The sequence below is a fragment of the Apium graveolens genome, chromosome 10, assembly GCF_009905375.1.
Source record: "Apium graveolens cultivar Ventura chromosome 10, ASM990537v1, whole genome shotgun sequence".
NCBI lineage: Eukaryota > Viridiplantae > Streptophyta > Magnoliopsida > Apiales > Apiaceae > Apium > Apium graveolens.
The window spans coordinates 229,193,555-229,217,163 of NC_133656.1; the positions used below are offsets into that span (position 1 = coordinate 229,193,555).

The following is a 23,609-nucleotide window of genomic DNA, read 5'->3' on the forward strand; positions in this document are numbered from 1 at the left end:
AGATACCTAACTCTCAAAATATCCTATATATGAAATACCCAACTATCAGTGAATTTGATACCCAACGGATAGAGTATTCAATCAGCTAAAATTGACTACTTTTTCCAGAACGACTATTTTTGTTGTTTTAAAAATCGGTTATTTTTGTCATTTTTTCTGGATGGCATAGGTTAAACGATGGTATCAGTTCAATTCATCCATGTTCACAATAAACTATAAAAGAAAAAGATACTTCTGGGGCATGGCATAACAATTACAGCAATCTTCCAGAGTTGCTTCAAACTTACAATAGAGGCAATCGATTCATCATTAAAGAAATTTCATGATACTGGAAAATGAAATAAACTAGAAACCTTAAAAAGTACACATTCCAACTGGCCTATTATAAATTCACTAAAATAGATATAGCCAAAGATAACCCACTCCAAAACACCACAAAGACACCTCAACGCCATCCACGATGCCCGCCACCTGACCTTGCACCAGGATAGCGAGCAAATTGCAGCCTTAAACTAACAGAGTCGCGGTCCTGCTCATCCAATCTATAACCTGCAAAATTAAGTTTGACTATCTTTTACACCTCAAAAGTAGTTGTAATGGTAAACAAGGGCATCAGCAAAATCATGGTCACTAGATGTGCAATCATCACTTCCAAAGCAACAATAGGAACATACAACTTCCAAAACAAGCTCATTAGAGCAAGTTGCTACTAAAGGCTTCCTGGTACGCCTGGAACAACAATAGGTATATACAACTGCAAATGCTCAAAGCAAAAGAGCCAACTAGATCATACTATCAGAAGATCTGTATTTCATTGACAACCTAGGCTCCAAACCGTATATCACTCAGAAGCCGCACTCTTAAGTTCAGTGACTACCCTTTGCAGACTTGCTTTGGTAAGTCGTCTTCTCCGGCAAAGGACATTGAACCAGTATTAAACCTTTGGACATGATATCAGGATGCCCATATTTTTGTACCAACAGCTGGAGTTAAAATGAAAAGGAAATAGTATCTCATTTCGACGAAGTTCAGTCGATTGCTCATACACACACACACACACTTGCAGGAATGGACACGCGCTCAAGCTTAATCTTCATCAACTAATAAAACATATAAGACCCATACTATCTGATATCAAGTCTAACGTTAAAAAGGCAGAATTCTGGTTTGGTTAAATCATGGAACGTTGTTGAATAACTCTATAAGAAGAACTGGAAATGTTTGTTGTTAACAGTGTTTATTAGTTTGCGACTAACATTTATCCAGAAAGCGCACAATATAACTTAATCCAGGAGACCACTTACCTAACTTGCCATAGGAAAAAAATGTTAAATTTTGTTTATTTGATAAAGTGGCATTTTTATTATTACGAATTACGTAAATGCAGAATGATTGTACAACTGGATCATATTCCTAAAAAAACGTGCGTCAATGTTTAAAATGCAAATTAGTGGCAACCTATTAGTTACACTACATATTATAAATGCAATGATATAGCTTTTTGAATACAACTACAGACAGATAACCTGTAGCCCAGCTTATTTCAGAAGGCTAAAGAAACATGAATGCATCTATAATTAGATATATAATGCACACACCTACATGTTAATCATTATTTACTATGTTGATACAGAAGTCAGAACGATATTGAAGGGTGTGCTTTTTCACAACCTTTGTAAACTAATTCATGAAAGATAAACGATTGATCATAAATTATATAGGTACAAAATGGCTCAAAGCTGAAGGTATACCGTATATGGGCATCAAGCTCACCTTGAAGTGCATTCATAGCAGTGGCTGCGTGGGCGGGACTCAAAAAGTCAACAAAGCAAAGAACCAATGCACTGCCCTTAAACTGCATATATATATATATATATATATATATATATATATATATATATATATATATATATATATCGCCAATAAATCATTAGCAAAGCACACTATCGTACATCTAACATGTATGCACATAACGTATATAAACATATCTAAGCACTTACATGTCTTGAATCCTTGGCGACCAGTCTTACATCTTCGTAACCTGAAAAAGGGCGAAATATGTCTGCAATTCAAAGTGAAGGAATACAACCAGAAAGAAAGAACACAAATACGATGTGTGCTTTTGCAAGCCACAAAGGATACGGGCAACTTCCCTTCGGGAGCAATTTGCCGGAAGGCCTTTCACAAATAAGGTTTTAGTAGCATCTGGAGGTAGATTTGTCTCAGGTCGTCCAACTCCCGGTGACTGGTGTTTTGCTACCAGTAGGTTTGAGCCTCTAAAACGCATCGCCTGGGGATCATCGATTGGAAAACCACCAAGTTGCTGGCACACAGGTAAGCATAACAGAACTAAAATACTGTAGTTAAAGCTTATTAACATAATGTAAAAGCCATAAGTACCCTTCCGCCAAGATAACGTTCATAGGATGCTTCAAGAGAGTCCCCATCTCTCATCCCACCGGGTGCTCCTCTTGCATCATCCCGATGACCATAATAGCCGCTTAATTCGTGGCCACAGAGACCATCTACTGAGCAAAATACCATATATAAATTAACAAAACAATAATCTTGTATCAACAAAGAATAAATGAGGAGAGAGGTGAGGCTCCTAATGAATAATGATTTAAAGAGGCACTAAGAGTCTCTTGGAGTAACATTTTTGCCCTCTCGCAAATATTAATTTAAGAGCCAAGGTAGCAAGTCTCTTGGAAATGCTTTAAGGAAATATTAAAAGTCTTTCTCTTTTATTCTTAACTAATATGGGCATGGGCCAACTATAATAGGCTTAATAACTTTGAAGGATTGTGAGAAAGGGATAAATGAATCATGTATATAAACATCAAGCATTTTAGTGTTTATCTATAGATTTAAAAGCACAGAGTCCCACGTCACGAACCCATCTACACTTCACGAAAAAAATAATGTCATATCCAAAATCACTGCTACTTCAATTTCCATTCAGAGAGCTTACTCCTTCACAGTCTTGCAATAAATATAATGTCTTAAATGCTTATATATTGCAAATATAGACTGTTACACTACAACTATTTCAACTTCTTACTCCAAGGTATTTCTCCCGGTACGTCTATTATACTTAGTATATTGAGAAAATGACAATCATACATGCTCAAAGAAAAATACCTCAAATAGATTAAAAGATAATGAGAAAAGAAAAATTGTGCTATACTATTTTATCGTAATATGTATCGTGTGTGCATATAAATTCACACAACAGTTTTGCATCTCTTCAGCAAAAATGGGCTCAATGATTAGGTCGCATATCCAAGTGCATAGATAAACGGGGATAAAACTGATTCATTAAATAAACACATAGTTCCCATTCAGATGTCATTAGTTACAACAATCTTAAAACCGGAGCATAATGCAAGGAACCCAAACAATTTGTCATGTATGTCCAGCTAAAAATGAAAATGAAATGTGTAAACATTTGGAATCATGATGTTACTAATTACAATAGATGTCATTAGAAACATATTTTCAAGTAAAATAAAAAAGCGAACACAAAAATCATTTACCCCCTTGCTCATAGTCCATCCAGGCCAAACTTCTCAACAGAATCAGTGTGAGATTTCTCAACAGAAAAGGCTCACACAGGAAAGCATAGAAATGCAAGGAAAAAGATAAGTTTTTATATATAAAAGGTTTCTACTTTGTGCACTCCAAGTTAGCCTGATTAGAAATCAATCTGTGTTACATGATTCAAGTTTTATATCTGTAACCTCAGGCATGACATGATTCAAGTTTTACATCTGTAACCTCAGGCATGACATGATTCAAGTTTTATATCTGTAACCTCAGGCAAGACATTCTAATAGCTCCTCACAATCTCAGAAAACAGTTCGAAATTATAAAAATCACAATTAAAACCCTTGATATTCTCCATAGAAAAAACAACTCAAAATCGTTAAATTCACACCGGTAACCCTAGATTTTTTTTCCGTTAGAAAACCTTGTAATTTTTTATAAATAGAACATATAGAAACACATTTAATCAATACAACTTTCGACACAGTTTTTAGAAGAAATAATCAGAAAGACCGTACAAAATAGCTAAGTTCTTAATTAGATTTCAGTTAAAAACTTAAACATGAAATACCAACACAAAAATCCTTTGCAATCTTAGGCAACTCAGAACAATATATTCACAATTCAAAAATAAAACTTTATCCTTTTTCCCGACTTCAAATGGATCATAATGTTATGAATATTATATATATTATACATACAATCATACACATATAAAAATTCATATAATCTATAGCATATTGAACGCATACACGACTCAAAAATACAAAACCAAGGTCCAGATATAAAATACAGCGAAGTTATATCTGTCAAATTGGGAACAGTCAGCATCTGACCAGTTACCCCGGCTTCAACTTTATATCCTTATGGACCCTCAACTAAAGCTAAAAGATTCAAACTTTTACAGCTCAGATGTCTTTCCTGAAAAAAACTCCTTCGCATGTTTGAAACTGAAACTAACCAAAAAAACAGTTCCTTCTCCAACTTCATAATGAACACATAAACATGGGGGACACAAAAAAATATACTGACACAAACATAGGTATAGACAGATAACATATAAAGCTAAAGATTCAAACTTTTACCATCACAAAATTCACAATTGAAACCTCAAACCCCTACTTTCTTCCTCCACCTTAAAACAAGCTTGAATTTATGTACTTCACATACACACAGACCTCGACATGAAGCATAAAGATTCAAATTTTTATAATTAAAAATCAAATATGATTAAAAACAACTCCTCAAAATAAAACGCAGATAAAACAAAAACAATCGAAAAATTCAACAGAGATACCCTAGTTTGCTCGGCCACTTGGGGAAAATTGTAAATATAAATGCAATTACATATAAATTTCGATAGAGAGAGACAATGGAGAGTAAGAGATTACCAAAGTCGGGGCGAGGGCGCTTTCCGAGGAGAACAGCAGGTTGTCTGGCCTGAGCACACCTCCAGTAAGCATCACCCATTTCTTCCCAACACTCTTGAAATTTCTAGGTTTTATTTTACCCAAGAGAGATACAACAATTGACAACATGGGGCAAGGCAGCAACAACTCCCTTTTATATTTGTGCCCAAACTTGGGTCAGTGGGTCCCTTGTGTCAATGCTCAGCTGGACTGCAGTACTATTTCATTTAGACTTTCATTTTTAAAAAAGAAATAGTATTGTTACTGAGTAACATTATATAATAGGATTCTCGATATTATAAAGAAATCATTACTTTCTTTTCTCTTAGATCGCTAGGTAGTTTCAACTAGATTATAATCGTTAAATCATCACTAAATTAAAATTTATTTTGTGAGTTTCGTGTGGTTTGTAATATCGATCAATTCTAAATTTTAGAACTCAATATAGAGCAAAAGTAGTAAATCGAACATCTAAAGCCCAACAAATAGAAAGATATACAAATTTTTAATTTACTTTAACACAAATTTGATTATACTTTCTCTAATTCTTTCAAATTTAGGTATTATTTAATTCCTTCAATAAAATCTAAAACGTGGCTTGAAAAACCAATTCAACACAGAAAATATTTGATTTGATTAAATTATATATAAAATATTATTAATTTATCTCACTTGTTGCAATAACACTGTAGACCTACATAATTAAATATAATTACTAGCATCATATAAGAATGGGAATGTATTTGATGTATTATAAAAGAATTATAAATCTTAATAACATATGCAAAATTTTAAAAAAAAGATCTCTATGCAATTAGGTGTATTCAATTCAGATTTTATAAGATTATTAATAATCCATGGATTTCATAAGATTTTGCACACTGTGGAGAAGATTAAGCTTAAATTCAGTAAAATCTCTTGGATTTAAGTGACATTTCAAAAAGTAAAATGATAGTGATATTAACACCACTTATTTACTATCTTTCGACTTAATTTCTACGCTTGATCCTATGTTACTCCGACTTGAATACAGAATGTCGGATAACGACACATATTTGCATGTCGAATTCGGAAATTTTGAAAAATTTAGTATATGCGGACACCATGCAAATATTCGTTTGTATTCAATTCAGATTTTAGATGATTTAAAACAATCCATTGATTTTGAATGATTGCCGATGATTTTGGCTATTTTTATTGTACGCAGATTTTAGCGGAGTTGTTGAATAAATCTCGCATAGTCTTGCTGATTTAAGTAGTGATTTCTACAAATCCATCAAAATCTCTTGAATTTTTCTAAGATTTCTGAAAACAAGGTACACTAGTAAATTCATCAAAATCTATAATTTTATAAAATACAAAAAAAAACCATGGACTTTTGAATACCACCAGATTTTAATGGATTTTTTACAATCCAAATTGAATACCACTAGATTTTAATAAACTTTTAAAATATAAATTGAATACCCCCAGATATTAAAAGACTTTTTCAATCCCTATTGAATACCATCAGATTTTAAAGGATTTTTTAGAATCCAAATTGAACACCCAAGGATTTTCAAAATCCAAAAAAATCCTTTAGAATCCCAATTGAATACACCCCTTAGAATATTTAAAGGAAATTGTTAAATAAGCTCCACCTGTTGTTATTTAAGCTGCGGCTTGATATGTAAATTACATAATTATCCATGATAGGATGAAGTTTGAATAGTAAGATCATGGGTATATAAGTAATATACATATTTAAATTCAGCTTAAATAGTAACACTCGGCGCTTATATAACAATTTCTTATTTAAATTATATAATTTGGTTTCTTTTTAATAGGATTAAAAAATTATCAATTTTATAATTGAAAAGGAAACTAAGCATGCATTATTGAATGTAAAGTACATGAAAAGCTAAAGTATATTTTTCCTACACAAGTTAGACTGTACTATATATATACAACTAAAACAGTAATAGTAATCTTGAATTTGAAATGGGTATTGTGGAAGACAACTGCAATTAACTTTTCCTATTTAAAATGAACCTGGACAAAATATAGCCCAGAAACATTTATTATACACCACGCAATTTATGCATATACAATATATACATATCTAGAAAGCAGGGATTCTTCGGTCAACCAACGAATCCTCGTATCCCCACGCGGCCACGCACCCCCGTCTCGGATATTAGGATTCTTAAGGATACTCGGATCCTCAAAATTCTCAATTAAAATTCAACATTTTTTTGCTAAGTGAAATTCAACTTTTTTAATATTTGTAATATAAACATAAGTGATTTTAGTTTAAATTGTTGTGTTTTATATGGTTATAACATGTTTTTGATTCAATTTGCATTGAACTATTAATTTTGTTAATGGATTTCTTCATTCATAACATAAAATATGTATTAAAACATTAACATACGTGTTGTATCCCCCCAATCAATTGTTTTATTTACTAGAATTCATGTATCCCCGCACTACGCAATCATATCCTTACTTCTTAGATACATATACAATACTACATTGTTCCACTTTTTTTAATCATCCCCTTCGTAACATCATCGTCTCTTTCAAAATCTTCTTTACTCTACCTTGTTCTTGCTTCTTTTATATAGATATCTTTTCTTGCAATCTCTCTTCTGCAAGATGACGATTTTCCTTCAACCTTCAAATTTCTCCGGCGACGAAGATGAAGTGTCGAGGTTTTAAATGCCTAATCCATACGGGTTCCGTAGGTATGCCGGCCAGAATTTCCATGTCGAAGTAACACATGCATGATCTCAAGTATTTGTTATTTTTTATGTGTTTTTGTTTCGTTTTAGGTTAAGAGTCGATTCCCTAAAGTTGTTTCTTGGTTATTTAAAGCTGTTTTGGAGCTTAAACAGTGAAGAAATGAAGAGGGCATGGACTTGACACAACTTGAGGTGAAAATTACACAAAAATTGGCAAGCAAAATTCAAGTCAACCCAAATTGTTCACGTAACGACAAAATTCTGCCTAGTGAGGGAAGAAGTGTGGACTCGGGGAGCCATCCAGGGGCCATTCAATTCTATCGCGGCCTTATAATTTTTTTAAAATTTCAAATACAGATTCTTTAAGGAAAAAATTGGAAAAAATAATCTATAATATGATATAAATTACTGAACACAATATTGTACAAACTTCTCTAACGTGCAAACCGCCCAAACTCTTTTTGTTCAACACATATATAACGCGGGTTCAACATCATTTATTAAATAATGATCAAAATATTTTATTGAAAAAATTAACCATTGACGTGGAACATCCGAACATGGAATTAAGATATTAGTTTTGTATTTATTTTATGTTATTGTTTAGGAATAAAGTTGATTATAATTTATTAGATATTAAATATAGTAGATGAACATAGTGTTAATAATATTTTAGATTATAGTAATAAAAAGTAGAAAGGATATGCCTATTGTTTTATTAATATTTTATTTTACATGGTTCTTATGTATTAATGGTTTAATTCTATATAAGGGGATGTTAATCTTTATATTTTGAAAGGCATGGGTCGATAATTGAACCGGCATTGTTTTTTATCTTGTTATGGGTCCCTGCGTATTCTTCCCTTTTCGGGTTGAGCCTGGGTATAGTATGCAGTTGGATCATTAAGGACTTGTGGATTTTTTGCGATTAATCCACATAAATTTATCATTTACCTTATTTTAATTATTGTCCTGCATTACCCATCTAAAATCATATTTTAAAATAGATCCATGGGTTATTATATGATATCCGGCTAATAGACCATATAATCCTAATGTCACTAATATTACCCGGCCCAATACTCGATCTCGATCGACTATCAAATTTCGACCGACTGTCAAATTTTTAATGTTTCAAAGTATAATATAGATTTGTAACTTATATAAACCTATAGATTTGTAACTGTATATAAACACATACACATGAGCATGCGAGACTTTACATGTTGCACATTAGATATGTGGGAATTACGTACCTGATACCTGCACGAAGACCGCCAGTCCAGTCTTGTTTGTAGCATGTAGCATAGAAGACTATTTTGAAAATCATTCTTGAGCCCACGGAATGGAACAAATGTTTCTTTCCAATATATACATACAAATTAAACTAGGTAAAGAATGGAACACTCTCATTTTTTGACACCTTTAAACTCGATACAGTACAACTCGGATATAGTGTACAAATGACACACTCAAGGCACAGGTCAAGGGTTTTGAGAAGAAAATATAACCATACCCTATGTGCATAAGTGCATGGGCACAAAGACAGGCATATCTTGATCATTTTTTAACAAGTTCCAACATAAATGGATCTCAAGGGCGACCATGAATTAAAATGTGCAAATTCCATAATAAATTTCAGTAAGAGTTCACAAGACATAATTGAAATTTATAATTAGACTTTATTAAAATTGACAAAATAATTCTTTTTAACAAATGTGAATCAGAAAAAGATTGGTATCCTCCTACTTGAATACCATACCAAGTAAGACTGACCTGATACTAAAGAATCGTATTTATTGGTAATTAATTAAAAAACTGAGCTCGAGGAAAGATGAAAGAACACAACATTCTTTATCAACTAAGATTAACTTAAAAAATACTTTAGATCCTCACTTCACCTCTGTTCTTGCTTTGTTACATACGCAGAAGGCACACAAATGAAACCAAATAATCTAATTATTAGTCAGGTGACCTAAAACTATATCTACAAGGTCAGAAAACTCTTGGAGATTGAGAGAGTTCAAGATACATAAAAGCAAACAAATTTAACCAAATCCCATTTTTCAAACAGTAATTAAACAGGTTTAGAACAAGTTTAAACACATGGGCATCCATCAAAACACAAGAAACCCTAAAAAACTATAAAGATGAGACCTTTAAAACAACTAAAGACCACCCATATTACAATTAATAGAGAAATATTAAGATGAGGCTAAAACATGAAATGGGCATGAACCGGAGAGACACAAGAGTTCAATTATAAATTAACAGATATCAAGAAACAGACAGCTAACAAACAAGAAGAATAATGAACTTAAAAAAAACAGAATTGTAAAATATAAAACACAAGGGAATTTTTAGATAAAGGGAAGCAAAAAATTGGAGAGAGGGAGAGTAATGAACTTCTTCAGTGAGGAAGACAGTAGATGAGGAGGTTTGGATTACCTCTGTTTTATGAACTTTTTCAGTAAGGAAGACAGTAGATGAAAATGGAAATGTACCTTCGAGCCAAAGAGTCTCATCAAATTTAAAATGAGATTTAAGCCCATTTAACTATTTAAGATAATATAGCCTTTTCCCAAAAAAAAGAAGATGATATAGCCTTTGTACCCGTACGGGAAGCGTAATTTATATTAATTATATATTTTTTTATATTTTTTTATAAAATATTTTTTGTAAGGATTGAAAACAATATTTGCATACAATATTTTATTATTAAAGTTTGGTCATTTTAATCAATATTATACTTTTTTCTTAAAATATCTTATTTTTCTAAATTTGAAATCTTCAAATTTTATATGTTAGTATACTTTAGGCAATGTGACTATATTTTATTATATATAGATAATTTTTTATTTTTCTTGTAAAAATTATAAAATAATATATTGAAATCCCATTCACATTTTTTGATAAATAATTTCAAAATTAGTAACATTTTTAATTTTTCTTATCACGGTTATATAAATAATTTATAATTATACTTTTAAAAGAAAAACCAAAGTATAACATAATAAATTTTTTACACCAATTTTCAATTTTTTTATGAAATTTTTTAATATTGTAGTAGTATGTTTTTCAAAGTGAATTTCAAATTAATAAAATTTTGAATTGTATTTGATACAATTAAAAAGTATATTGACTAATCATATATTTAAAAGAAGGCTTTTATTAATTATTACTTATTTTTAAGTAATTTTAATGTCTAAAAAATATATAGAATATATAGATATTATATTTGTATTATTTTTACATATTTTATCATACTTTAATTTTACCTGCATTTTTACGGATGAAGGTATGTAGGGTGTCCATATACTTCTTTTCACAGCTTTCGTCATATGCTATTTCTCAAACTTTCTTTAACAATGAATATTATTCTCTTTTGCTATGAAAATTTTATACTATTACAAATTTACGTTGAAGGCCAAAGTGAGTTTGAGGGAACATAAGATTTTTATAACCGAAGCAGATACAATGGCTTTATACATGCTAGTATGCTACATACTGTTGGTCAAATATCAATGAAAAGCCAAAAGCCTCTTGCGTTCATTATTAAAATAGATTAGTAATCTCGCCTATGTTATGATGCTCCTCATTTGACTCGATATTTGTTGAAGCTCCCGGATGATTTGTTATTATAAAGATTGGAGCAGAGCTTTGTAGTCTGGACTGCTGAACAGGAAAGCAGCTTTGTAAGAGGATAGAAGACAGGAGATCCTAGAACTGCGTTTATTTGGCTCATTAGAGAGACATCAAGATCTCCGGTGGTGGTATACAAAACAAGAATCTAGTAAATTCAGTTAAATGAACAGGGGAATTTGGTTCTTCTATAAAAAAGAAATAAACAAAACAAGAAATACATAATCAAAAGTCTAAGGGTTATTAACACAATAGCACTTGAAATTTCAGCAAAACTGAGCTTAAATTAATCATTTGAGCTGGTCACCTCTCGTGCTCATAAATAATTAGCTCGAAAGAGGTTGCTTTCAGCAGATACCCGTGGATGGACGATGTAAGGTGCATCAAATTGAGGAAGTGTGATTCCTGATATGTGCGCGAGTACATGTAAGAAATATTGAACAATAATGATCATTTTACATCTACCAAGCTGAGATAAGTAATGAGCCATAAAGGTGAGCCTCAAGTAATTGATACCTTGAAAACTATCTCGAAACCTGGAGCAGTAACTAGACAATGCTGCAACGCATGCCCGGGTGCTCAAGTGTCACCTTCTTTGGCATCTACTCTCTGCAAAATGATGCCAAATGGGGGAACATATTGAAGCCAAATATGACACTTGCATCTACAAGAGCCAATCCACAACAAAAGAAGCAATAAGATAGCCCGCCTGTTCAGCATTTTCCTTGTCTAAAATTCCTATGTCATCTAGTCTTAGATTGACAGAATGAATAATAGATGATCAATACTTACTCTCGCAAGGCATAGATTTTGTTGAATGTATTTGCTTGATGCAGGCCCGTATCCTGCATTAAACGGACTGACATATTCTGTGAACTTAAGCACATTTAGTTTTCTAGAAGCAGTTGAACTTAATACTGTCAATGCATGCACAATACTGAAGCCTTCCGAATAGAAAAGAAAACTGAATGAGCTCTGACAAAGTAAGTACATGCCCAAAATTTTCAAAATTTCGGTAAACCACCGTGAAAGGCACCTTCTTATACTCAGCTAATTTAAGATGTGAAAATTCCTAGTTGAATATAAAAAATCATAGTTTTCACAGTACAAGTCACTTCTAACCGTGCATGATGACAGGCTGCTCATCATAGAGACAAATAATATAACATACATACTTGATATTTTGCCATTCACCATTCAGGAAACTTCTAAAATGAATATTACACATTTAGTATAGCTCAACTCAGGGGTCAGTCACTAACAGAATGAAAGGTTTAACCAAGAAATAGGCACCCTTAGTATAGTCTAAAACTACTAAAAAACCATGTTACCGATCTATGTTCATTATTAAATAGGTTTCACCAATAAATATACCAAGGGCGCCCCCTAGTATAGTCTAAAACTACTCAAAAAACCAATCTCTGTTCATTATTAAATGGGTTTCACCAAGAAATATGCCAATGATGCCCCTAGTATATATCGGCTCATTCATTAAATTGTTAACCTTTTTTCAAAAAAATCCGCATTACCAATCTATGTTGTTGCAACTAAAATATATAACATAATATTAAACACATTTAGTGAGAAAGGTCTAGGAAACAATAATTGAAAACCTAATAAATTTAATATGATATTTTTATATTTATTAGTATAAGTGGTCTAATATTTTTCATATTTATTGAGTGAGTTATTGCTACATACTAAAAATATGAACAAAGATTAGGGATCAGTATTTTGGCATTGAAAACCTAACAAAATATGTCTAATATTTACTAGAAGAGGTAAAAATTTCCCAATTTGGTATTAAAATATTTATGTAAGGTGTTTTTTTGGTTATTATGGGGCTCCTTCTCCAAAATTTGGTGCTTAAAAACAAAAAGAAACCATAAGAACTATTCATTTATATACCAAAAATAAAAAATTTACAAAATTTCCTAATACATAAATATAAACAAAAATTAAATAAAAAAACTAATGTTATGATAACAAATAAAAAATTATGTAATTATAATTATTAATAATTGATTTATAATGTCTGTAGTTTCTTGACTTAAGGTCTTAATAAAAATATAATGAAATAAATTTAAAATATATTAATATCCTAAAATAGATAAAACATCCATGGCATGGGTTAAACAATGGTATCAGGTTCAATTCATCAATGTTCACAATAAACTATGAAAAAGATACTTCTGGGACATGGCATAACAATTATAGCTATCTTCCATCTCCCAGAGTTACTTCAAACTTACAATAGACGCAATTGATTCATCATTAAAAAAATTTCATGATACTGGAGAATGATATAAACTAGAAACCTTAAAAAGTACTCATTCTAACTGGCCTATTATAAATTCATTAAAATAGATATAGCCAACGATAACCCACTCCTAAACACCACAAAAACACCTCCCTAATAACATTTCGTCTGACAATGTATCATAATAGAACTGAATACGGAGGAAGAGAGAATAAAAGAAAAAAAAAGTGTCCAAGTCATCTCTCGAATATTACAAACCCACCCGAAACTCAACGCCATCCACGATGCCTGCCACCTGACCTTGCACCGGGACAGCGAGCAAATTGCAGCCTTAAACTAACAGAGTCGCGGTCCTGCTCGTCGAATCTATAACCTGCAAAATTAAGTTTGACTATCTTTTACACCTCAAAAGTAGTTGTAATGGTAAACAAGGGCATCAGCAAAATCATGGTCGCTAGATGTGCAATCATCACTTACAAAGCAACAATAGGAACATACAACTTCCAAAACAAGCTCATGAGAGCAAGTTGCTACTAAAGGCTTCCTCGTACGCCTTGAACAACAATAGGTATATACAACTGCAAATGCTCAAAGCAAAAGAGCCAACTAGATCATACTATCAGAAGATCTGTATTTCATTGACAACCTAGGCTCCAAACCGTATATCACACAGAAGCCGCACTCTTAAGTTCAGTGACTACCCTTTGCAGACTTGCTTTGGTAAGTCGTCTTCTCCGGCAAAGGACATTGAAACAGTATTAAACCTTTGGACATGATATCAGTATGCCCATTATTTTGTACCAACAGCTGGAGTTAAAATGAAAAGGAAATAGTATCTCAATTCGACGAAGTTCAGTCGATTGCTCATACACACACACACACACTTTTGCAGGAATGGACACGCGCTCAAGCTTCATCTTCATCAACTAATAAAACATATATGAGCCATACTATCTGATATCAAGTCTAACGTTAAAAGGCAGAATTCTGGTTTGGTAAAATCATGGAAAGTTGTTGAATAACTCTCTAAGAAGAACTGGAAATGTTTGTTGTTAACAGTCTTTATTAGTTTGCGACCTAACATGTATCCAGAAAGCACACAATATAACTTAATCCGGGAGACCACTTACCTAACTTGCCATAGGAAAAAAAATGTTAAAATTTGTTTATTTGACAAAGTAGCATTTTTATTATTACGAATTACGTAAATGCAGAATGATTTTACAACTGAATCATATTCCTAAAAAAACGTGCGTAATGTTTAACATGCACATTAGTGGCAAACTATTAATTACACTACATATTATAAATGCAATGATATAGCTTTTTGAAAACAACTACAGACAGATAACATGTAGCCCAGCTTATTTCAGAAGGCTAGAGAAACATGAATGCATCTATAATTAGATATATAATGCACACCCCTACATGTTAATCATTATTTACTATGTTGATACAGAAGTCAGAACGATATTGAAGGGTGTGCTTTTTCACAACCTATGTAACTAATTCATGAGAGATAAATGATTGATCATAAATTATTATGAACTTAGGTACAAAATGGCTCAAAGCTGAAGGTATACCGTATATGGACATCAAGCTCACCTTGAAGTGCATTCATAGCAGTGGCTGCGTGGGCGGGGCTCAAAAAGTCAACAAAGCAAAGAACCAATGCACTGCCCTTAAACTGCATATATATATATATATATAGCCAATAAATCATTAGCAAAGCACACTATCATACATCTAACATGTATGCACGTAACATATATAAACATATCTAAGCACTTACATGTCTTGAATCCTTGGAAACCAGTCTTACATCTTCATAACCTAAAAAAGGGCGAAATATGTCTGCAATTCGAAGTGAAGGAATACAAACAGAAAGAAAGAACACAAATACGATGTGTGCTTTTACAAGCCACAAAGGATACGGGCAACTTCCCTTCGGGAGCAATTTTTGGGTAGACCTTTCACAAATAAGGTCTTACTAGCATCTCGAGGTAGATTTGTCTCAAGTCGTCCAACTCCCAGTGACTGGCGTTTTGCTACCAGTATGTCTGAGCCTCTAGACCGCATCGTCTGGGGATCATCGATTGGAAACCACCAAGTTGCTGGAACACAAGCAAGCATATTAGAACTAAAATACTGTAGTTAAAGCTTATTAACGTAATGTAGAAGCCATAAGTACCCTGCCGCCAAGATAACGTTCATCGGATGCTCCAAGAGAGTCCCCATCTCTCATCCCACGGGGTGCTCCTCTTGCATCTTCACGACGACCATAATAGTCGCTTAATTCGTGGCCACCGAGACCATCTACTGAGCAAGATACCATTATATAAATTAACAAAACAATAATCTTGTATCAACAAAGAACAAATGAGGAGAGAGGTAAGGCTCCTGATGAATAATGATTTAAAGAGGCACTAAGAGTCTCTTGGAGTAACATTTTTGTTCTCTCGCAAATATTAATTTAAGAGCCAAGACAGCAAGTCTCTTGGAGATGCTTTAAGGAAGTATTAAAAATCTCTCTCTTTTATTCTTAACTAATATGGGCATGGGCCAACTATAATAGGCTTAATAACTTTGAAGGATTTTGAGAAAGGGATAAATGAATCATGTATATATACATCAAGCATTTTAGTGTTTATCTATAGATTTAAAAGCACAGAGTCCCACGTCACGAACCCATCTACACTTCACGAAAAAAATAATGTCATATACAAAATCACTGCTACTTCAATTTCCATTCAGAGAGCTTACTCATTCACAGTCTTGCAATAAATATAATGTCTTAAATGCTTATATATTGCAACTGTTTAGGTTTATATAGACTGTTACACTACTACTGTTTCAACTTCTTACTCAAAGGTATTTCTCCCGGTACGTCTACTATACTTCGTATATTGAGAAAATGACAATCATACATGCTCAAGGAAAAATACCTCAAAAAGATAAAAAAGATAATGAGAAAAGAAAAATTGTGCTATCCTATTTATCGTAATATGTATTCGTGCGTGCATATAAATTCACACAACAGTTGTGCATCTCTTCAGCAAAAATGGGCTCAATGATTAGGTCGCATGGTTGCCAAGTCATGGATGTGATAGATTATTTATATTTACTATATCCAAGTGCATAGATAAACGGGGATAAAACTGATGCATTAAATAAACACATGGTTCCCATTCAGATGTCATTAGTTGCAACATTCTTAAAACTGGAGCATAATGCAAGGAACCCAAACAATTTGTCATGTATGTCCAGCTAAAAATGAAAATGAAATGTGTAGACATGTGGAATCATGATGTTACTAATTACAATAGATGTCATTAGAAACATATTTTCAAGTATAATAAAAAAGCGACGATAAAAATCATCTACCCCTTTGCATAGTCCATCCAGCCCAAACTTCAAGATAATCAGTGTGAGATTTCTCAACAGAAAAGGCTCACAGGAATGAGGAAAGCATAGAAATGCAAGTAAAAAAATAAGTTCTTATATATAAAAGGTATCTACTTTGTGCACTCCAAGCTAGCCTGATTAGAAATCAACCTGTCTTACAAGATTCAAGCTTTATATCTGTAACCTCAGGCATGACATTCTAATAGCTCCTCACAATCTCAGAAAACAGTTCGAAATTATAAAAATCACAATTAAAACCCTTGATATTCTCCATAGAAAAAACAACTCAAAATCGTTAAATTCACACCGGTAACCCTAGATTTTTTTACCGTTAGAAAACCTTGTAATTTTTTATAAATAGAACATATAGAAACACATTTAATCAATACAACTTTTGACACAATTTTTGGAAGAAATAATCAGAAAGACCGTACAAACTAGCTAAGTTTTAATTAGATCTCAGTTAAAGACTTAAACATGAAATACCAACACAAAAATCCTTTGCAATCTTAGGCGACTCAGAACAATATATTCACAATTCAAAAATAAAACTTTATCCTTTTCCCGACTTCAAATGGATCATAATGTTATGAATATGTATATATACACACAATCATACGCATATACAAATTCATATAATCTATAGCATATTAGAACACAAACACGACTTAAAAATACAAAACCAAGGTCCAGATATAAAATACAGCGAAGTTATATCTGTCAAATTGGGAACAGTCAGCATCTGAACAGTTACCCCGGCTTCAACTTTATATCCTTATGGACCCTCAACTAAAGCTAAAAGATTCAAACTTTTACAGTTCAGAAGCCTGGCCTGAAAAAAACTCCTTCGCCTGTTTGAAACTGAAATTAACCAAAAAAACAGTTCCTTCTCCAACTTCATAAAGAACACATAAACATGGGGGACACAAAAAATTATACTGACACAAACAAAGATATAGACAGATAACATATAAATCTAAAGATTCAAACTTTTAGAATTACAAAATTCACAATTGAAACCTCTAACCCCTACTTTTTTCCTCCACCTAAAACAAGCTTGAATTTATGTACTTTACATATACACACAGACCTCGACATGAAGCATAAAGATTCAAAATTTTATAATTAAAAATCAAATATGATTAAAAACAACTCCTCAAAATAAAACGCAGATAAAACAAAAACAATCGAAAAATTCAACAGAGATACCCTGGTTTGCTCAGTCATTTGGGGAAAATTGTAAATATAAATGCAATTACATATAAATTTCGATAGAGAGAGACAATGGAGAGTAAGAGGTTACCAAAGTCGGGGCGAGGGCGCTTTCCGAGGAGAACAGCAGGTTGTCTGGCCTGAGCGCACCTCCAGTAAGCATCACCCATTTCTTCACAACACTCTTGAAATTTCTAGGTTTTATTTTACCCAAGAGAGAAACAACAATTGACAACATGGGGCAAGGCAGCAACAACTCCCTTTAATATTTGTGCCCAAACTTGGGTCAGTGGGTCCCTTGTGTCAATGCTCAGCTGGACTGCAGTACTATTTCATTTAGACTTTCATTTTTAAAAAGAAATAGTATTGTTACTGAGTAACATTATATATTAGAATTCTCGATATAAAAAAGAAATCATTACTTTCTTTTCTCTTAGATATCTAGGAAGTTTCAACTAGAGTATAATCGTTAAATCATCACTAAATTAAAATTTATTTTGTGAGTTTCGTGTGGGCTGTAATATCGCTCAATTCTAAATTTTAGAACTCAATATAGAGCAAAAGTAGTAAATCGAACATTTAAAGCCCAACAAATAGAAAGAAATACAAATTTTTAATTTACTTTAACACAAATTTGATTATACTTTCTCTAATTCTTTCAAATTTAGGTATTGTTTATTTCCTTCAATAAAATATAAAACGTGGCTTGAAAATCCAATTCAGCACAAAAAATATTTGATTTGATTAAATTATATATAAAATATTATTAATTTATCTCACTTGTTGCAATAACACTGTAGACCTACATAATTAAATATAATTACCAGCATCATACAATAAGAATGGGAATGTATTCGATGTATTATAAAAGAATTATAAATCTTAATAACATATGCAAAATAAAAAATCTATGGAATTAGGTGTATTCAGTTCAGATTTCATAAGATTATTAGTAATCCATGGATTTCATTGGATTCTGCACACCGTGGAGTTGGATAGAATCCACATAGATTTAAGCTTAAATTCAATAAAATCTCTTGGATTTGAGTGACACTTCAAAAAGTAAAATGATAGTGATATTTAACACCACTTATTTACTATCTTTCGACTTAATTCTACGCTTGATCCTATATTACTCGGGCTTGAATACAAAGTGTCCGGATAACGACACATGTTCGCATTGTCGAATTCGGAAATTTTGAAAATTTAGTATATGGGGACACCATGCAAATATTCGTGTGTATTCAATTCAGATTTTATAGCATTTATAACAATCCATTGATTTTGAATGATTGCCGATGATTTTGGCTAATTTTAATTGTACACGGATTTTAGCGGAGTTGTTTAATAAATCTCGTAAATTTTTGCTGATTTGAGTAGTGATTTCTACAAATCCATCAGAATCTCTTGGATTTTGCTAAGATTTCTGGAAACAAAATACCATAGTAAATCCATCAAAATCTATAATTTTATAAAATACAAAAAAACCATCCATGAACTTTTGAATACCACCATATTTTACTAGATTTTTTACAATCCAAATTGAATACCACTAAATTGACTTTTTAAAATTAAACTGAATACCCCCAGATTTTAAAAGACTTTTTTCAATCCCTACTGAATACCATTGGATTTTAAAAGATTTTTTAGAATCCAAATTGAATACCCTAAGATTTTCAAAATCCAAAAAAATCCTTTAAAATCTCAATTGAATACACCCCTCATAATATATAAAGGAAATTGTTAAATAAGCTCCAACTGTAGTTATTTAAGCTGCAGCTTGATATGTAAATTACATAATTATCCATCATAGGATGAAGTTTGAATAGTAAAATCATGGGTATATAATTGAGCTTAAATAGTAACACTCAGAGCTTATTTAACAATTTCTTATTTAAATTATATAATTTGGTTTCTTTTTAATAGGATTAAAAAATTATCAATTTTATAATTGAAAAGGAAACTAAGCATGCATTATTGAATGTAAAGTACATGAATAGCTAAAGTATATTTTCTTACACAAGTTAGACTGTACTATATATATACAACTAAAACAGTAATAGTAATCTTGAATTTGAAATGGGTGTTAGTGGAAGACAACTGTAATTAACTTTTCCTATTTAAAATGAACCTGGACAAAATATAGCCCATAAACATTTATTATACACCACGCAATTTATGCATATACAATATATACATATCTAGAAAGCAGGGATTCTTCGGTCAACCAACGAATCCTCGTATCCCCACGCGGCCACGCACCCCCGTCTCGGATATTAGGATTCTTAAGGATACTCGGATCCTCAAAATTCTCAATTAAAATTCAACTTTTTTAATATTTGTAATATAAACATAAGTGATTTTAGTTTAAATTCTTGTGTTTTATATGGTTATAACATGTTTTTGATTCAATTTGCATTAAACTATTAATTTTGTTAATGGATTTCTTCATTCATAACATAAAATTTATATTAAAACATTAACATGCGTGTTGTATCCCCCAATCTATTGTTTTATTTACTGAATTAATGTATCCCCGCACTACGCAATCGTATCCTTACTTCTTAGATACGTATAAAATACTACATTGGTCCACTTTTTTTAATTATCCGCTTCGTAACATCATCATCTATTTCAAAATCTTCTTCATTCCACCTTGTTCTTGCTTCTTTTATATAAATATCTTTTCTTGCAATCTCTCTTCTGCGAGATGACGACTTTTCCCTGACAACCTTCAAATTTCTCCGGTGACGGAGAAGAAGTGTCGAGGTTTTAAATGCCTAATCCATACGGGTTCCGTATATGCAGGCCAGAATTGCCATGTCAAAAGTAAAACATGCATAATCTCAAGTATTTGTTATCTTTTTATGTGTTTTTGTTTCGTTTTAGGCAAAGAGTTGATTCCCTAAAGTTGTTTATTGGTGATTTAAAGTTGTTTTGGAGCTTAAACAGTGAAGAAATGAAGAGGGCATGGACTTGACACAACTTGGAGTGAAAAATGCACAAACAATTGGCAAGCAAAATTCAAGTCAACCCAAATTGTTCACGTAACAACAAAATTCTGCCTAGTGAGGGAAGAAGTGTGGACTCGGGGAGCCCTCCAGAAGCCATTCAATTCTATCACGGCCTTATAATTTTTTAAAAAATTTCAAATATGGATTCTTTAAGGAAAAAATTGAAAAAAATAATCTATAAGATGATATAATGTATAATAATATCATTTATTAAATAATAATCAAAATATTTTATTGAAAAAATTAACCATTGACGTGGAACATGGAATTAAGATATTAGTTTTGTATTTATTTTATGTTATTGTTTAGGAATAAAGTTGATTATAATTTATTAGATATTAAATATAGTAGATGAACATAGTGTTAATCATATTTTAGATTATAGTAATGAAAAGTAGAAAGGATATGCCTATTGTTTTATTAATATTTTATTTTACATGGTGGTTATGTATTAATGGTTTAATTCTATATAAGGGGATGTTAATCTTTATATTTTGAAAGGCATGGGTCGATAACTGAACCGGCATTGTTTTTTATCTTGTTATGGGTCCATGCATATTCTTCTCTTTTGGGGTTGAGCCTGGGCATAGTCTGCAGTTGGATCACTAAGGACTTGTGGGTTTTTTGCGATTAATCCACATAATTTCATCATTTACCTTATTTTAATTATTGTCCTGCATTACCCATCTAAGATCGTATTTTAAAATAGATCCATGGTTTATTATATGATATCCGGCTAAAAGACCATATAATCCTAATGTCACTAATATTACCCGGCCCAATACTCGATCTCGATCGACTATCAAATTTCGACTACTGTCAAATTTTAATGTTTCAAAGTATAATATAGATTTGTAACTTATATAAACCTATAGATTTGTAACTGTATATAAACACATACACATGAGCATGCGAGACTTTACATGTTGCACATTAGATATGTGGGAATCACGTACCTGATAACTGCACGAAGACCGCCAGTCCAGTCTTGTTTGTAGCATGTAGTATAGAAGACTATTTTGAAAATCATTCTTGATCCCACAGAATGGAACAAATGTTTCTTTCCAATATATATATACAAATTAAACTAAGTAAAGAATGGAACACTCTCATTTTTTGACACCTTTAAACTCGATACAGTACAACTCGGATATAGTGTACAAATGACACGCTCAAGGCACAGATCAAGGGTTTTGAGAAGAAAATATAACCATACCCTATGTGCATAAGAGCATGGGCACAAAAACAGGAATATCTTGATCATTTTTTAACAAGTTACAACATATAAACGGATCTCGAGGGCGACCATGAATTAAAATGTGCAGATTCCGTAATAAATTTCAGTAAGAGTTCACAGGACATAATTGAAATTTATACTTACACTTCACTGAAAATTGACAAAATAATTCTTTTTAACAAATGTGAATAAGAAAAGGATTAGTATCCTCCTACTTGAATACCATACCAAGTAAGACTGACCTGATACTAAAGAATCGTATTTATTGGTAATTAATTAAGAAACTGAGCTCGAGGAAAGATGAAAGAACACAACATTCTTTATCAACTACGATTAACTTAAAAATTACTTTAGATCCTCACTTCACCTCTGTTCTTGCTTTGTTACATACGCACAAGGCACACAAATGGAGCCAAATAATCTAATGATCAGTCAGCTGACCTAAAACTATATCTACAAGGTCAGAAAACTCTTGGAGATTGAGAGACTTCAAGATACATAAAAGCAAACAAATTTAACCAAACCCCATTTTTCAAACAGTAAATAAACAGGTTTAGAACAAGTTTAAACACATGGGCATCCATCAAAACACAAGAAACCCTTAAAAACTATAAAGATGAGACCTTAAAAACAACTAAAGACCACCCATATTACAACTTATAGAGAAAATATTAAGATGAGGCTAAAACCTGAAATGGGCATGAACTGTAGAGACAGAAGAGTTCAATTATAAATTAACAGATATCAAGAAACAGACAGCTAACAAACAAGAAGATTAATGAACCTAAAAAAACAGAATCATAAAATATAAAACAAGGGAATTTTAAGACAAAGGGAAGCAAAAAATTGGAGAGAAGATATTAGGAAGACGGTAGATGAGGAGGTTTAGATTACTCTGTTTTACTGGGCAAAGTGAATAAACAAAAAAAGGATTTGTAATGGTTATTCGGATTGAATAATGTATTAAAAAATTGAGATTATTATTTGTACTTCATATTAAATATAAGAGAAAAATACTTCTTACCTCGTGTTACCTCCAAGTATATAGTGTATTTTTAATGGCAGAATTATATTTTTTTGAAAAATTAATTGTAATTTGCAATCTTAGCCGTTTATTTAAAATTAAAATAATATGCCTATTTTGTAAAATATAATATATCT

General features: G+C 31.9%; 2 protein-coding genes across 8 annotated transcripts; both read right to left on the reverse strand.

Annotated features, from left to right (window-relative positions):
- Nucleotides 1-218: 218 nt before the first annotated feature.
- Nucleotides 219-23,343, reverse strand: LOC141689288 (RNA-binding protein 1-like). 7 transcript variants are annotated; one of them, XM_074493539.1, is made up of 7 exons: nucleotides 22,168-23,343; nucleotides 18,289-18,516; nucleotides 15,772-15,896; nucleotides 2,143-2,323; nucleotides 2,001-2,062; nucleotides 1,774-1,855; nucleotides 219-549 (listed from the first exon to the last, which is right to left on the reverse strand). In XM_074493539.1, exons 2-7 carry the CDS (start codon nucleotides 18,365-18,367, stop codon nucleotides 446-448), a joined length of 633 nt encoding a protein of 210 aa, XP_074349640.1. In that variant the 5' UTR covers nucleotides 18,368-18,516; nucleotides 22,168-23,343; the 3' UTR covers nucleotides 219-445. The 7 variants fall into 7 exon arrangements, with proteins under 7 accessions (XP_074349640.1, XP_074349638.1, XP_074349641.1 ...); XM_074493537.1 differs by having other exon boundaries at nucleotides 15,772-15,899; XM_074493540.1 differs by lacking the exons at nucleotides 15,772-15,896; nucleotides 18,289-18,516; nucleotides 22,168-23,343 and adding exons at nucleotides 2,401-2,528; nucleotides 4,938-5,165; nucleotides 8,935-10,201 and having other exon boundaries at nucleotides 2,143-2,290.
- Nucleotides 11,071-15,713, reverse strand: LOC141689555 (nuclear speckle RNA-binding protein A-like). Its single transcript, XM_074493897.1, has 7 exons — nucleotides 15,515-15,713; nucleotides 15,373-15,434; nucleotides 15,186-15,267; nucleotides 13,843-13,953; nucleotides 12,113-12,179; nucleotides 11,837-11,984; nucleotides 11,071-11,725 (listed from the first exon to the last, which is right to left on the reverse strand). The coding sequence occupies exons 1-4, from the start codon at nucleotides 15,711-15,713 to the stop codon at nucleotides 13,850-13,852; spliced, it is 447 nt and encodes a 148-aa protein (XP_074349998.1). The 3' UTR covers nucleotides 11,071-11,725; nucleotides 11,837-11,984; nucleotides 12,113-12,179; nucleotides 13,843-13,849.
- Nucleotides 23,344-23,609: the final 266 nt, after the last annotated feature.